General features: G+C 37.9%; 1 protein-coding gene across 9 annotated transcripts in view; it reads left to right on the top strand.

Moving 5' to 3' along the window:
• Positions 1–15,352, top strand: part of phf14 (PHD finger protein 14) — a 105,790-nt gene that overhangs the window by 22,020 nt on the left and 68,418 nt on the right. For all 9 annotated transcript variants that reach the window (XM_040121499.1, XM_040121498.1, XM_040121500.1 and 6 more), the window contains 7 exons: positions 213–372; positions 2,637–2,748; positions 5,210–5,347; positions 6,145–6,291; positions 8,978–9,248; positions 10,433–10,539; positions 13,538–13,633. In XM_040121499.1, the coding sequence (XP_039977433.1) occupies positions 213–372; positions 2,637–2,748; positions 5,210–5,347; positions 6,145–6,291; positions 8,978–9,248; positions 10,433–10,539; positions 13,538–13,633 (1,031 nt within the window). The remainder of the gene's footprint in view (positions 1–212; positions 373–2,636; positions 2,749–5,209; positions 5,348–6,144; positions 6,292–8,977; positions 9,249–10,432; positions 10,540–13,537; positions 13,634–15,352) is intronic.

Here is a 15,352-nt window from a genome sequence, read left to right as displayed (position 1 = left end):
ATTAAGGGATCTGAGACCCTCCTTATTTTGTACACTGCTTTCATGGTTCTGTGCCTTAAAATCAGCCTCTCAAAAGGGTAGTGAGAAAATTGTGATGTTCGCAACTGCTTTATATGAGAGGCAGTGACATAGAAAATAGGATAACTGATGTAACCTTTAATGAACAGTGTAACTGACATTACCATACCAGCAATCCCTTTCTGTGTTTCCAGGGTGCTATGGCGTGGACGGCGAAAGCGACTCGATCATGAGCTCAGCTTCGGAGAATTCGACAGAGCCTTGGTTCTGTGACGCCTGTAAGAATGGAGTGACTCCCAGCTGTGAGCTCTGCCCCAACCAGGATGGCATCTTTAAAGAGACGGACGCTGGGAGGTGGGATACAATAGCACACTGACCCGGTGGTCAGTTGCCATTTATGAGGGAAGCAAGTGGAACGTGTTCAGAAAAAAATATCACCTAATGACCTTAGCTGGTCAAAATGCTGCAGGCAGGCAAAGGCTATCTAAATTGTACATACATTCAGTGGTGGAGAGAAAAGGAAGTTTGAGAGGGAGAGAACTTGCAAAGGAATGAGAGTGGGGGATGGAGGGAATAGAAAAGATAGAGGAAGAAAAAGAGTGAGAGAAAAAGAGTGTGTTATGTGAAGCATGGAGACTTCAGCCACGTTATCGCTGATAGTGCTCCTCAGCCAGGCTGCACCCGAATTTACTACTTCACTAGAGCATGAAAAACACAGCAAATTAAACTGTGAAGCGGTTGCTTGCCAGAGATGGATATCTTTATATTGGACTTCGGATTCTCTTCTCTACAGTCCGCATTTGAAATTGTGTCACAGCAAACTGTAGTCAAGAGTCTGGGGCTACATAAATCTATGAATCCATTTCTTTTCGAAGTGTCTGAGCAAGTCACTGCAGCCAATTTTTTGATATTAAGTTTCTTTTGTTTGCAGTAATTCACTAAACTGAATGCAAAAGTAACCATAGCCATAGATTTTGATCAATTTAAAGAGGTTCCTTGAAATCAGCATGCAGAACTCGATACAGTCATCATATATGTCTATATTTAAACTTGAAATAAAGTTAGGTACGTAAGTATTTGGATAGTGACACAATTTTTGGAATTTTGCCTCTGTACACAGCCACAATGGATTTGAAATAAATCCATCAGAATGTGACTGAAGTAAGGTCTTTCAGGTTTAATTCAAGGAGTTTAACAGACATATTATGCAGAATTAGAGCCATTTTTATACATGGTCCATTTTCAGAGGCTCAAAAGTAGTTTGACATATGACTGATAAACAGTTTCATGGCCAGGTGTGGCCTGTTCCCAGGACAATTTAAGCAGATACAAAATGTCTGGAGTTGATTCCAAGTGTTGAATTTGTATTTGGTAGCTGTTCATGGGAACTCTCAATCTGCAGTCCAAAGAGGTGTTGATGCAAATGAAGGGAAGCATCAATAGGCTGAAAAAACAAAACAAACCAATCAGACAGCAGAAACTTTAGGAGTGAAATCAACAATTTGGTACATTTTTAAAAAGAAGGAATGCCCTGGCGAGCTTAGCAGACCAAAAGGCGTGGAAGACCATGGAAGACAACAACAGAATTCTTACTATGGTGACTAAAAACACCTTCACAGCTTCTAGCCAGGTCAACTATACTCTCCAGGGGGTAGGCTTATCAATATCAAAGTCTACAAGACACCTTCATGAATGTTAATACAGAGGGTTTACCACAAGGTGCAAACCACAAGTAAAACTTAAGAACAAAAAGAAAGATTACATTTTGCCAGAAAACATCTAAGAAAGCCTGCCCAGTTCTGGACAGGAATATTTGGACAGATGAAACCAAGATTAACTTGTACCAGAATGATGGGAAGAGAAGAGTATGGAGAAGGAAAGGAAAGGCTCATGACCCAAAGCAACCACATCATCTGTCAAACATGGTGGAGGCAGAAATATGGCAGCCATGTGATGATGTGACTGACAGAAGTAGCAGTAAAACATGCAGCAACTGAAGGTCTGCAGTAAGGCCTGGCAAAGCATCTCAAAGGAGGAAACTTAGCATTTGGTGATATCCATGTTTTCCAGACTTCAGTCAGTCACTGGCTGCAAAGGGTTTTCATCCAGGTATTAAAAATAATCCTTCTGATTATAATTTTGTTAGTTTGTCCAATTACTCTCGAGCCTCAGAATATGAAGGACTGTATATAAAAATGGCTGTAACTCCTTAACAATAATTCGATACGTTTGTTAAACCCCTTGAATTAAAGTTGAAAGTCCTATATTTCAGTCACATCTAGATGGTTTTGTTTCCAATCTATTGTGGTGGTGTACAGAGGCACAATTATGAAAATTGTGTCACTGTCCAAATACTTATGTACCTAACTCTATCAATGAGGGCTGGCCCTCATTTATAATGATGTTGAGTAACAATTTTAAAATGACTTAAAAGATACAAGGTTAAAGAAAACAATCAATTACAAGAAATACATAAATAAAATACTTTTAAAAACTACTTTTCATCTTGAAACATTTTCAGGATCTGATTTCACACTAGTGTGGTATAGTTTGTGCAGTTTCTCTTAAACAAACCAGTTTATTAGCTTATTTGATTTTCTTGTCATCTTCGTTTTCAGATGGGTGCATGTGGTTTGTGCACTTTATGTTCCTGGAGTAGCATTTGGAGACATTGATAAACTACGACCAGTGACACTCACAGAAATGAATTATTCAAAATACGGGGCCAAGGCAAGTACTCTTTTTACCTACTGATGCAGTTAACTGATGCATAGCTCTAGTTAGGTTCTACTGACATGTTTAACATCCTGCAGAAGCCAGTTTTAGATGTACTTTCTGATGACTGTATCTGGATTTTATATCCATATACATTCACTGAGCACTTTATTGGGAAAACCATACTAATAATGGGTAGGGCCTGATTTGCTCTCAAAACATCCGAAATTCTTAGTTGCATGGATTCCACAAGATGTTGGAAACATTTGTCTGAGATTCTGGTCCATATTGACATGATTGCATCACATTATTTCTACAGATTTGTCAGCTGCACATTCATGCTGCCAATCTACCGTACTACCACATCCCAAAGGTGTTGTAGTGTACTCAAATCTGGTGACTGGGGAGGCCACTGAAGTACACTGAACTCAATGTCATGGTCATGAAACCAGTTTGAGATGATTTTTGCTTTACGACAAGGAGCATTATAAAGCTGGAAGGTAGCCATTAGAAGATGTTAAACTGTGACCACAAAGGGACGCACATGGTCAGTAGCAATACTGATATAGACTGTGGCATTCAAACCATAACTGATTGTTATTAAGTGTCCCAAAGTGTGCCAAGACAACATTTCCCACATCATTCCACCAACACTACCAGACCACCGGACTGTTGACACAACGCATGTTGTGTCCTTGGATTCATGCTTTTAATGCCAAAGTCTGACCCTACCATCTGCTGCCTCAGCAGAAATCCAGATTCATCAGACCAGGCTACATTTTTACAGTCTTCAACTGTCTGTCTGTTTTGATGAGCCAGTGCCCACTGCAACCTTAGATTTCTTTTCTTGGCTGACAGGAATGAAACCCAACATGGTCTTCTGCTGTTGTAGCCCATCTACCTCAAGGTTTGATGTGCTGTGCATTCTGAGATACTTTTCTGCTCATCACAGTTGTAAACAGTAGTTCATCGTACCGTAGCCTTTATGTCAGCTCCAACCATTCTGGCCATTCTCATTTGACCTCTCTCATCAACAAAGCATTTCTATCTGCACAACTGCTGCTCACTGGATATTTTTTTGAGTTTTTGGCATCATTCTGAGTATACCCTAGAGACTGTTCTGCATGAAAATCCCAGGAGATCAGCAGTTTTAGAAATACTCAAACTAGCCCGTCTGGCACCAACAATCATGCCACGGTCAAAGTCACTGAGATCACACTTTCTCCCTTTCTGATGTTTGACGTGAACATTAACTGAAGCTCTTGACCTGTATTTGCATTATTTTATGCATTGCACTGCTGCCACATAATTGGCTGATTGAATAATCGCATGAACATGCAGGTGTGCAGTTCTTCCTAATAACATGCTTGGTTAGACTATATTGATCATGTTTTGTCATCATTCCTACTTAAGTTATTCTCCAGTAGAACTAGAAAATACTAAATTTTTCTGAAGGAAATTTAGGAGGCTTACTTCTACTGAAACATTTGATAATAATAATATTTTACAATGTTATTATGAGGTTTATGAGAGTTACAGTTAAAACTTACTTTGAGGATTTAAAGCACTGAAAGGATTTGAAATGTCAGGTTAAGTGTAAGCATTAAAAGGAGTTGTGGTGTCAGTTGGTAGTGTGTGAAAGCAAGTAATATTTTAAAGTTTAGTCACTGCAACAAGCTCAAATGAAAGCGCTAAAAACATTGAAGTGTAATTATTGTAAGCAGCTAAGCTCTTGTTTAAAGTATGAGATAAAGTTGAACTGTTAGCTGAAGAGTAAGATATGAAAGCAGTTGAGTGGTCAGTTCAAGTGTTAGCTATGAAAACAGCTGCACTGTAATTTTACCAGATGAAATAAGAGATGAAAACCCCTTGAAATATCAATTGTAGTTGATGCACTGGAGATAGTCAGTGATATGCAATCTTTGACAGCAGTTGAACTATAATAGTTAAAAGTAGTAGTAGTAATTGCATTAACTGCCAGTTGAAGATGAAAAATCTGTTTCAGTGTATGTTGTGAAAGCAGTTGAATAAGTTTAAGTGAAATTATTGATAGCAGTTGACGGAGACATAGTTGAATAGTGGCATCTTTAAAATGCTGCACAAGCCATATTTTTGATATATTTTGGCACTTTTTGCTGCTAAACACTTAACCACTGTGCTGAAAGTCTCTTTAGACGTTATGAATGTCAATAAAAAAGACCTTTAAAGTCTAGCTCTCAGGGAGAACAGAATGTATTAGCATTTTATCCAACATGTTTTCATACTTACACATTGTCTTCAGTGACTTGTATGAAAAAATACATTTTTTTGGAATAGAGGCATGATTTCTGTGACCACACCATTGGGAAAAACTCTATGGCATATGTGTGTATAACGAAGCAACCCATGTGATGATGGGCTAAGAGACACAAGTTTTCAGTTTCTCTTTGTTGCAGCCACAACTTAAAGTCTCCCTGTTGTACTCTGTTGCATGTAGGAGTGCAGTTTCTGTGAAGATACCCGTTTTGCCAGGACTGGTGTGTGCATCAGCTGTGATGCAGGAATGTGTCGGTCCTACTTCCATGTTACCTGTGCACAGAGGGAGGGACTTCTGTCTGAGGCTGCAGCAGAGGAGGTAAGGGGAGCAACCTGGATATTGAACACACAATGGCATATTATCACGGAACTCACGGTGAAAAAAATTCAATGTTTGGTGGTATGCCGCTAGGCAATTGTCTAAATGACCAGCTGAAGTGAAGCAATATTCAACGAGTTGACATTTTATGACACAGACACAGAAAACCAAAGACCAGCCTTGTGTTTGTCCCACACCTTATTTGTGTTGTCCTCACATAAAATGTTCCAGGTGAAGTACTTGAAGTACCACCCAAAATTTGCTGTTCTGCTTTTTAGCAAAATTTCTGTCACAAGCAGACAAAAGTGTTGTCATTGTAAGTTTTACGCATCAGATAACAAATCTAGAATGATATTTTTTGTCACTAACTAAACAAAATTTAATTGTGAGTTACTCGTTGGTGATGCTATTGATTTATGGATATTAGATACAAACAGGACAGAGCTCACAGAATCATTCTCAGTAGCTCTGAAAAACTTAAAAGATAATGTGATACTGCTCATTTTGTCTTTCAGGTGCTAATTCAGTCCTTAGCTGGCAACACCACTGACCTGTCTAGCTAAATCGCAGGCTGCAGCATTAGCTTCTAGCCTGTTAGCTCTTGGCAGAATGATGCAAGCAGTCAAAAACTGCTTCTGCTTTTGTTGTATTTCTTCCTGTGACGGAGTGAGAAATGGACAGTACTAGGTTGTTAAAGGTCAATGCAGTAAAAGCTTATAAAGATCCTGAGATGTCCCTGTTTTTACTAATTATTATAACTGTTATTACATTCATGTATGTCATTTTTGCTTCCTCAGGATATTGCAGATCCATTTTTTGCATACTGCAAACAGCATGCAGACCGCTTTGACAGGAAGTGGAAAAGGAAGAATTATTTAGCCTTACAGTCTTACTGTAAGGTCTCTCTGCAGGAGAGAGAGAAACAGCTTACACCTGAAGCTCAGGTAAGGTTCACTCATTCATGTCAGCTGCAGCAGACAAAACTAAGAACCACTTTTCAAATGTGTATTTGTACCTCAATATGCCCAAAATGGGCATTTTTGCGACTGGGTACCTCTTCAGTGGAATAGTGGAGATTAGGCCTCGTCTTGGTTTTGCGATTAGGATTAGGTTTAGGGTTTATTACTTGCAACTTTTGATGTTTCACTATAAATCCCGGTTAGATTTATGAAAGACTGTGATGCTAAAATGGTATTATGATTCTGAGAAGAATTGTGAAATATTACTGTACATAACTCTCATAAAGAGTAATTTGGTGGTCAATTGTAATTATGATTGTTATTAATTTAATTATAAATGTTAATAATATTATATATAATATAATATAATATAATAATATTAGTTGTTGCTTGCATGATACAGATCTTTTCAGGTGAAGTGACTGAGGTTCAAGCACTAGAAAGCACAAACAAATTCATATTAAGTTGCACAGACATTAATTACTGATATTACAGTGACAAACAGCAAAAACTCCAACTAACACAAAACAAAGACACAAAAGGACAAGGGGAATAGAAATACAAAGATATGGTGTTTGAATAAAGGAGTAGCAGAGTTCAGATGTATTTTGGAAATGGTATGCAAGACTTAAAGGCAGATGAAATTACTGTTACTCTGAGAAGTGGCGAGTCAAATCAATGGCACAACAGCTTATTAGTGAATTGCCGATTAAAGTTATCAGTTATGGAAGCATCAGGCTTTAAGCAGGTTGACTGGAGGTTTTTGTGCACCCTGGGGGGTTGTCCTCTTATGTTTCAAAGTTGGGTCCATATAAATAAACTCCTGATGAATTTGTGTTGCGCTGAATCCAGGAATATGAAACTGAAGGGTAATGAATGAGTAAGCTAGGTCAGGATGGATACAGTCGTAAGGAGTAGAGCTTCCTTAGGTCTCGACTCTGTCTTTTTTCCTCTGTTAGTTGTTTCTTCTCTTTTCCTTTCCTCTTCTTCTGTTAGACCATTGTAAGAAACTTTATTATAGAGTTTCTTTTTTTTTTTTTTTTTTGTCCAGCAGGTGCTTCCCAGCAAATGACAGGCTTTGCAGAGCTCTGGGGGTTAGAGGCAGTCCTATTGTCAAGGGACAGGAAGCTTCTTAAAGTTATTAATCATTTTATTGAACATTTTATTGTCATAACATCACATGATTACTAATGTTGTATTTTGAACTGTAGATTTAATATGTCGAGACTTAAACAAGCAGAAGGATATGAAATGTTATATTCAACCATCAATACTACTTGCTCAAAACTACTAAATATTTTTCTCAAGTCAAATTACACCTCCAACCTGAAATAATTTAATTTTTTGTTAAACTGTAATAAGACTGATCCATAAAAATGTCTTTTTAAGAGATCTGTTGAAACAGTTTGTTTTTCTGTGAATTTACCTGACCTTGTCCAGACTCAAAAATAATGACTCATATGCTTAATGTCAGTGGAATAATTTGAGTATTCCCTGTAAGATTAAACAACGTGTATATACAAAAGTATCTGGACATCTCTGTCCACATTTGTGTACTTGTGGTTTTTGTGCTAGGTCACTTAATTCCAGTTACAGGACATCTTAGTGCTACAGCATACAATGATCTCTAGACCAGAGATCCTTACCCTTTTTTTAGACCCAAAATTAAAATTTATTGTGTACTGGGGAGTCAAACTCATGAATATGAACTATGGTATTGAACTATGCCCAATCAGTTCAATTTGCGACAAGTGGACTGCAATATCTTCTGAAGTTGCTTTAGCTCAACCAAAAACTACACACCTTTAGCAAGACAGACTTGTAAGCTAGACTTGGAAAATGGATGCCCGTTTTTCTCTGCATGTTTAAATTCTCTGTTCTCATTATTAACTTTTTTTTAAAACTTTGAGAACAACATCTTACATCTAGCGTTACACACAAGTGAGAACATGTTTGTTACTTTTGTTGTTGGACTGGACACACACACACACACACACACACACACACACACACACACACACACACACACACACACACACACACACACTCAGGCATCTCTTTGTAGTCCTGCAGACTGCGACCAGTGACACTGTACACTTCCATGCATTAACAAGTACAGTATGTGGGTATGTTCAAACACTAGCAATACTCAAATCACTACATATTGTCACGAGTAACACAATGTGGTCCTTGGTCTAGACTTAATTACTTAACAACTCTCCACACTCTGCACTGATTCTCATTGTTCCTAACAAAACCATAGGAAAGGTATTTGTCTTTTTTATGTGTTGGCATGACTTCAGCCTTTAAGATGACACTTGTTTTATGGAGAGCCTGATTGTGACTCTTCAAGTCTATAAAATGTGAGTGACAGTACACTAACGTCACTCACCACAGCCCGGTGCCAGTGGAATCTTGAGGAAATGTCAGTTACAATTGAGATTGACAGGCATGCAAAATGTTCCAGTAACACAAAATACTGTATAGTGTACTATATTATAGATATACATATCAGGATATTGTATCACGACCCCTCTTGTTCAGGACCAATACTGTAAGAAACACTGTTTTAGACAATAGTATGCTTCCAGATTTGTGGCAACTTGCTGATTGTTTATTAACATTAAAATGTGCGAGTAAGTCTATGAACATGTGTGTGTCTCACCTGCAGGCCCGAATCACAACTCGCCTGCAGCAGTACAGGGCAAAAGCAGAGTTGTCCAGGAACACCCGGCCTCAGGCATGGGTGCCCCGGGAAAAGTTGCCGAGACCTCTGACTTCTAGTGCCTCAGCCATCAGGAAGCTGATGAGGAAGGCGGAGCTGATGGGCATCAGCACTGACATTTTCCCTGTGGACACATCCGACGCCAACACCAGTATGGACGGACGCAGGAAACACAAGCAGCCTGCCCTAACAGCAGACTTTGTCAATTACTACCTGGGTGGGGAAACTCATATTCACACAACTCCATCACTGCAGTTGTGTTGTTTTTTTTTTTTTTTACTCTTATCTTTCTATTTTTAATTTTGAACAAAGTACATCATTTGGTAACCATGGTAACACATATGTGTCCAGAATGTGAGTGTGGGATTTTACCCTGATCAATAAGACAAAAGTCTATTTTTCTTGGTATTCTCTGTGTACTTTGACAGTTCATTAAGTCCATTAAAAAGACATAGCAATCCAACAGTAATACCCTGCGAAAATTGCTGTACAAGCTCCTCTTTTTCATCCTGTCTCTACATGATAGTCATGATTCTTAATATGAGATCAGTTTGTAGCTTAATGACACTAATAATGCTCACAATCAGTTATTTCAAGAGTTCTTTGTACGACCAGAGAACATAAATATACAAATAAGAAGCATTAAATTTCAGCATGACCTGCTGTCAGTCACTGGATTATGATTTCCCCACATGGGTCCCTAGGATGATGCATGCAGAACAGTCCAATCAGTGAGTTACCTGCCAGTTTGTATGACTTCATCATTTTGGTTAACTTATAAAACGTCATTATGAACACAAACCGGCCCAGCACTAAGATGCCACAATCTGTCATTTTTTTTCTTTGATCCAGATCAAATTAACCAAACTATAAGTGTATTAAAACACTAACTGCCCATCACGAGTCCAACAATTTTACTGGAGTGCAGTTCCAGGGTATAAGTGCAAATAAAAAACACAAAAACACATTACTGGGTTTCCTGCAGTGTTATATAACAAAGATTCCCCACCTTGCCTGAAATAAAGAGCGCATTTAGTCACATCTAAAGCATCAATATAAAAAATTTCGTACAGTTAGAAACTTGTTATCTCAATTTTTTTAGATCCAAAGCACAGGAATGATGCCTGGTATCATGTTTTTAATTTCAGGAAGCTGAAAGCATTTATCTCTATACTGTATAGCATTAACTGTTGTACAGGGTGGTTATGTTACTGTGAAGTATTTTCTCCCCAAAAAATTATGGTGCCAGATTTACAGGGGACGTCATAGTAATAACCTTGAGAGCATACTCCATTAGCCTGAAGCAGAGGGCCTATCTGCCATCAGTACACTCTCTCATGTGCTTTTTCCTGTATATAGATTATGATCGTGCTATTGATTTTTTTTCCCATTGATATTCAGAGCGGAACATGCGAATGATCCAGATCCAGGACAACATCTCTGAACAGAAGAACTTAAAAGACAAGCTGGAGAGCGAGCAAGAAAAACTGCACGTAGAGTACAACAAGGTGAGCAGCAGAAACCTGCAGAAAATTGGGTTATTTCTGGGGATGGGCTGGTTAATGACATTTGCATGCCGAGTGCTTTAACACATAATAAATAAGTACTTGCCTATTTGAAAATTTAAATGGGCAGTGTCTGAAATTAATTTTGTTTTAATATTATAATAAGTAAGGTTATTACTGTAGACAGTAAATCAAACACATAATTAAACATACAACTATATAAAAAAAAATGCATCACCTGAGAGGAAAACACCTGGTATAGCTGTGTCATTTGTGAATTGTAGAAGTAGGCTATAGCCACTAATGTCATTCAGTAATTAAGCTAAACAAAAGTGGTTTATTGATTAATTATGGTTCGGGCGTATATTCCAGTTATTTATTTTTGAAAGGGGGATTTAATGGTATTTATTTAAAATCTAATCAAAGCAATAAACTACTCAAAAATAATTCTGGAGAAAATTGAATTCTATATACAGCTATGCTAGCAGCTCTGCAAGGCTGTACTTAGGCTCAAGAGTGCTCTGAGCTAAATAACAAAAAATCAGTATGCCTACCTGCTCACAGTGGCAAAGCTGACAACTGATGTTGAGCAGGTATAATGTTTACCATATTCACCATCTTGTGTTAGCATGTTAGCATGCTGATTAGTACTAAACACAAAGTTCAGCTGAAGCTGAAGGGAATGTCATTAGTTTTGCAGGTGTTTAGTCATAAACCAAAGTACTGAACAAGTTGAAACTTTGACCTGATGATGGTGCTAGATGAAAAGGCAGAGGATCACCAGAGCTGTTACAGTTCATTCTGAGGGGATCATGAATGTCTGAACCAAATTTTGTGTCATTCCATCTGGTAGATGTTTCACAGAATCAGTGAAAAGCTTGTCTTTTCTTGGTAATGCAAGAGGAAAGGTCAGAGGATTACATACTTTTTAGGATTCCTCCTGAGGAGAGCATTAATGTCTCTATTCTCTGACTTCTCCTCTAAGGCCACCATAAGGTTGACGTTTTTGGTTCAGAGTGAGTTTCCCTGACGGCTTATTAGGATTTTAACTTTCATCTAGCGCCCCAATCAGGTCAAAATTTTACTTTGTCCAATACTTTGGTTTATGATAAAGTACCTGCAAAGCCAATTAAATTTCCATCAACCTCAGCCGTACTTCGTGTTTAGTGCTACTTAGCAAATGTTAGCTCACTTACACGATAAACTAAAGTTGGGACTGTGGTAATCATTACCTGCTAAACGTCACAGTCAACGTTTACATTATCACAGTGAACATGTTAGCATGCTGGTGTTAACATTTAGCTCAAAGCATCACTGTGTCTAAGTGCAGCTTCACAGTGACACTAAAAAAAGCTGTAGACTCTTATTGTTAGGTAAAAATCATAAATTTAAAATTCATAGGTTCATATTGCATATCAGTCTATTGAGAATGAGACTTGTCGGGACCGAAACGGCCGAGACACAGAAACAGCAGTTACTTTAAATATCTGATTCTCTTGCAGTGGTATTATGTATAGTGTTGTTGGTCTTGAACGAGCTAGCTAGCTAAAGTACCTTTCTGCGGTGTAACAGTGTCAGCATCAGCAATGTGGCTATATGAGTTTAGTAGAAAGTGTAAGATTAAGGCAAAATATTTTAGTGTGAAAATCTATTTTTCAAACAAAACAAAATCAATTTGTGAATTTCAAGTAGTATTTAGTGATATTATAATTTTGTCTTTTAAGTAGGGGGTCATTCATTCTTTCATTATTCATTATTAAATGGTATCAGGTGTTTGTTATGTCAATTTGTATGGACAATGTACAGCTTAGCTTGGAAACAATTTCGCCACATTAGATTTGGCCTTCCTATGCTACATGATAAAAACTGAATCCCGTGCCAGTCTCTCTCATCTCTCCTCAAACGTGACCTCTGTGAAGAGGCTGCCGCTCCATCTCTCAAGATGAGTAAGGGAATACAACGGCAGAGTAAAAGTCAGAAGAGTTAATGTTGCATTCAGTCTTCTGCCATCCGTGTTAAGAGTTATTAATGGAGTGTGTGTTGTTAATTGCACTGCTTGAGTTGCTCTTACATGGCTTTGGCCTTGGAAAAAAAGCCAGGGATGGAATGTCACTGTATGTCTAGCTATGATTGATATATAATGATATATGGAGCCCAGTACAAGGTTTACTTGTGACAAAAAGGCTCAACTACTGCACATCATATGTAGTGTTAACATTAAACAGTTACACTGTCTGCAAAATTGGTACAAAGGTTCACCTGGTATATTATAACTGTGCACATTATAACATTTATCACGCTTGTATTATAGTCACATGTTTATACTCAAACTGTGATCCTTTGCACTACTGCCAAATAAATCAAAGCCATGGAGTAGCTTTTTATCAATCTTACACAAAACCAGAAGGGACCCTATTTTTGTTTCTCCACTGTCTGGATGGTTAGCAACTCTAGAAAACTTAATTGAGCTATAGAGAGGCAAAGTGAAACCAGGTTCCAGGTTCCTCTCCGGAAGTAAGAAAACCAGATTTTAAATCACACTGACATTTGCAATAATTATGTTAAAAACTTTGAACAGAACCAGGCTAGCTGTTTCCTCTGCTTCGAGTCTATATGCTAAGCTAGGCTAACCAGGTCCAGACCAGGCTAGGTACTTAACACACAGAAATTAGATGGATATCCATCTTCTCATCTCACTCTGCAAAGAGAGGCAGTAAGTAAGCTAATGAATTCAACTTTTTATCTGTTAGAAGAAGAAAGTATTCTTTCTGTCTGTTTCCAATTTATGTCAGCATATTAAAACAATAATAAATAAGGGAAACCTTTGCACACAAAATAGAAGTTAAGGATAGAGCTTTTGCAGTGTAAAATGATGTTGAGTAGGAATGTACTTTATATAACATGTACGCTTTGGAATATCTGATTGATTGTGTGTGTGCAAGCTAACATGGGTTGAAAATATGGTGTCCTAGCCTGATGTTGTCTCTTCTCTCCCACACAGCTCTGTGAGTCTCTGGAGGAGCTGCTGAATGTGAATGGAGAGCTGCGGAGTGAAGGCCAGGCCATGTGGACTCTGCTGGGGGGCATCCTGGGCCAGGTACAACCACAATCTCTGCCTCTTCATATACCATCTCCTCTTCTCCTGTCATCTCCAACCACTCTGCTCTACATGTACAGATTAGTTGTTTGCAGAACACTCTTATTTACAGATTTCCTTTTTTAGCGTAGCAATGATTTGTGATGGAGATTGCAAGTAGCAACCGTGATAATAATTTTTGTGGGTTACCCGTCGGGACTCAGTGCAAGACACCCCTACTGTTTATAAAAATCCTTTTATTTTGCACTAACTGATTGACCTGTCATTTTCCATGAGGTTAGACCTGACTGTGAGGGTAAAAGCTGTCTCCTTCTTCTTGTTCCTATGGCAACCAATTGCTAAGATGTGCCACTATGGTTTATGGGTTATTTAATGAATGTGAACTGCAATCTACAGAACTAGACTGACATTTCTTGTGTTTTTTTTTTTGGTTGAGATAACAGACTCAAACTTGAATTTACACACAAAGTCATTGTGAGAATTTACATTTACTTAGAAAAGGCTCGCATTTACAAGTTTTTCTGTTTCTGTTGTCAGTCAACGAAACAAGTATGAAATAGTAACTGAAATGCAGCCCATTAAAACTACACATTAACCAGCAGTCATTTCCAAGCCATTCCTAAGCTGCTGCTCTGCACTGCTAAAATCCTGATTTTATAAGCGAAATGTTTTCTGACAAAATCACCATACACATAAGTTAAAGACAGTGGCCGTGCTGTGATTTTATCTATATTTAATTGTAAAATGGTCAGTCTGAGAGAAAGCTAGAAGCTCATTCACATCTGTCTCAGCTGCAGCGCGTTCAGTTGAATGTAATGTGTAGAGAGGTGTTCCTGCAGAGGGGAAGCCTCACCTCACGTTCGCGGGTCAATACTGCGACTCTCTCCTATGGAAAGTAGTGAGGGTTTGTCTAAAAAGTCGCTAGATTTGTTACTAGGTGCTTCTGTGAAGAGAAGTCACTAAAATGGTGTGAAAAGTTGGTAAATCTTGTCAATGCTGGATGATATGCTCATCTTGAATGTTACTTGTAGTAGTATTTATATGAGGGATAATCTGATGTTAAAAATACATAAGTGTTTTTTGATCCAATAATTGTAATAAATATTGGCAAAATTATCATTAAAAGTATGAGATGAACATAGTTTGAACATATTTATCTCGGGGTCTACTTACTAGCTTTTCCCAGAGCTTTCAACAGCATCTCACATTCTTCCTAAGTGGCAGAAGTTTTCTAAGTTGTCATCACATGACCAACTCATATGTCAGCAATAGGGCTTTATCCATGACCATGAGATTCCGTTGAAAGCTGTAGAAAATGGTAGTACGTTGACCTTAAGTTGACTTTTTTTTTGCAAAACTATTGTTTCCAAGGTCAAGAATGAACTTTTCTACTCAAGGAGTAGAAATGATGATGAGAATACTATGTCAGAGCCATGTAGTTGTCTGACTAATCAGAATAGAATCTTTTCTGTAGCCATGGATATTATATTTATTATATTATTTATTTACAGGTGTTTATGTATTTCATTGTCCATAATATTCTTAGTCAAAATTTTGTTGTCATAAAATAATCTCCTGCGTTTTCACCTCAAAGATTAGAGAATGCAGCTAACTCTGATCTTTTATGTAAAATTATTAAAGAAAATTTATATAACATATATCCACTACCTGGAACAGTGTAGTGAGTCCTTTAAGGTTGCACCTGCAAGTACAGGCTAA

Source organism: Xiphias gladius, chromosome 24 (genome assembly GCF_016859285.1).
Source record: "Xiphias gladius isolate SHS-SW01 ecotype Sanya breed wild chromosome 24, ASM1685928v1, whole genome shotgun sequence".
Classification (NCBI taxonomy): domain Eukaryota; kingdom Metazoa; phylum Chordata; class Actinopteri; order Istiophoriformes; family Xiphiidae; genus Xiphias; species Xiphias gladius.
This window is presented reverse-complemented; position numbering and strand designations above follow the sequence as displayed.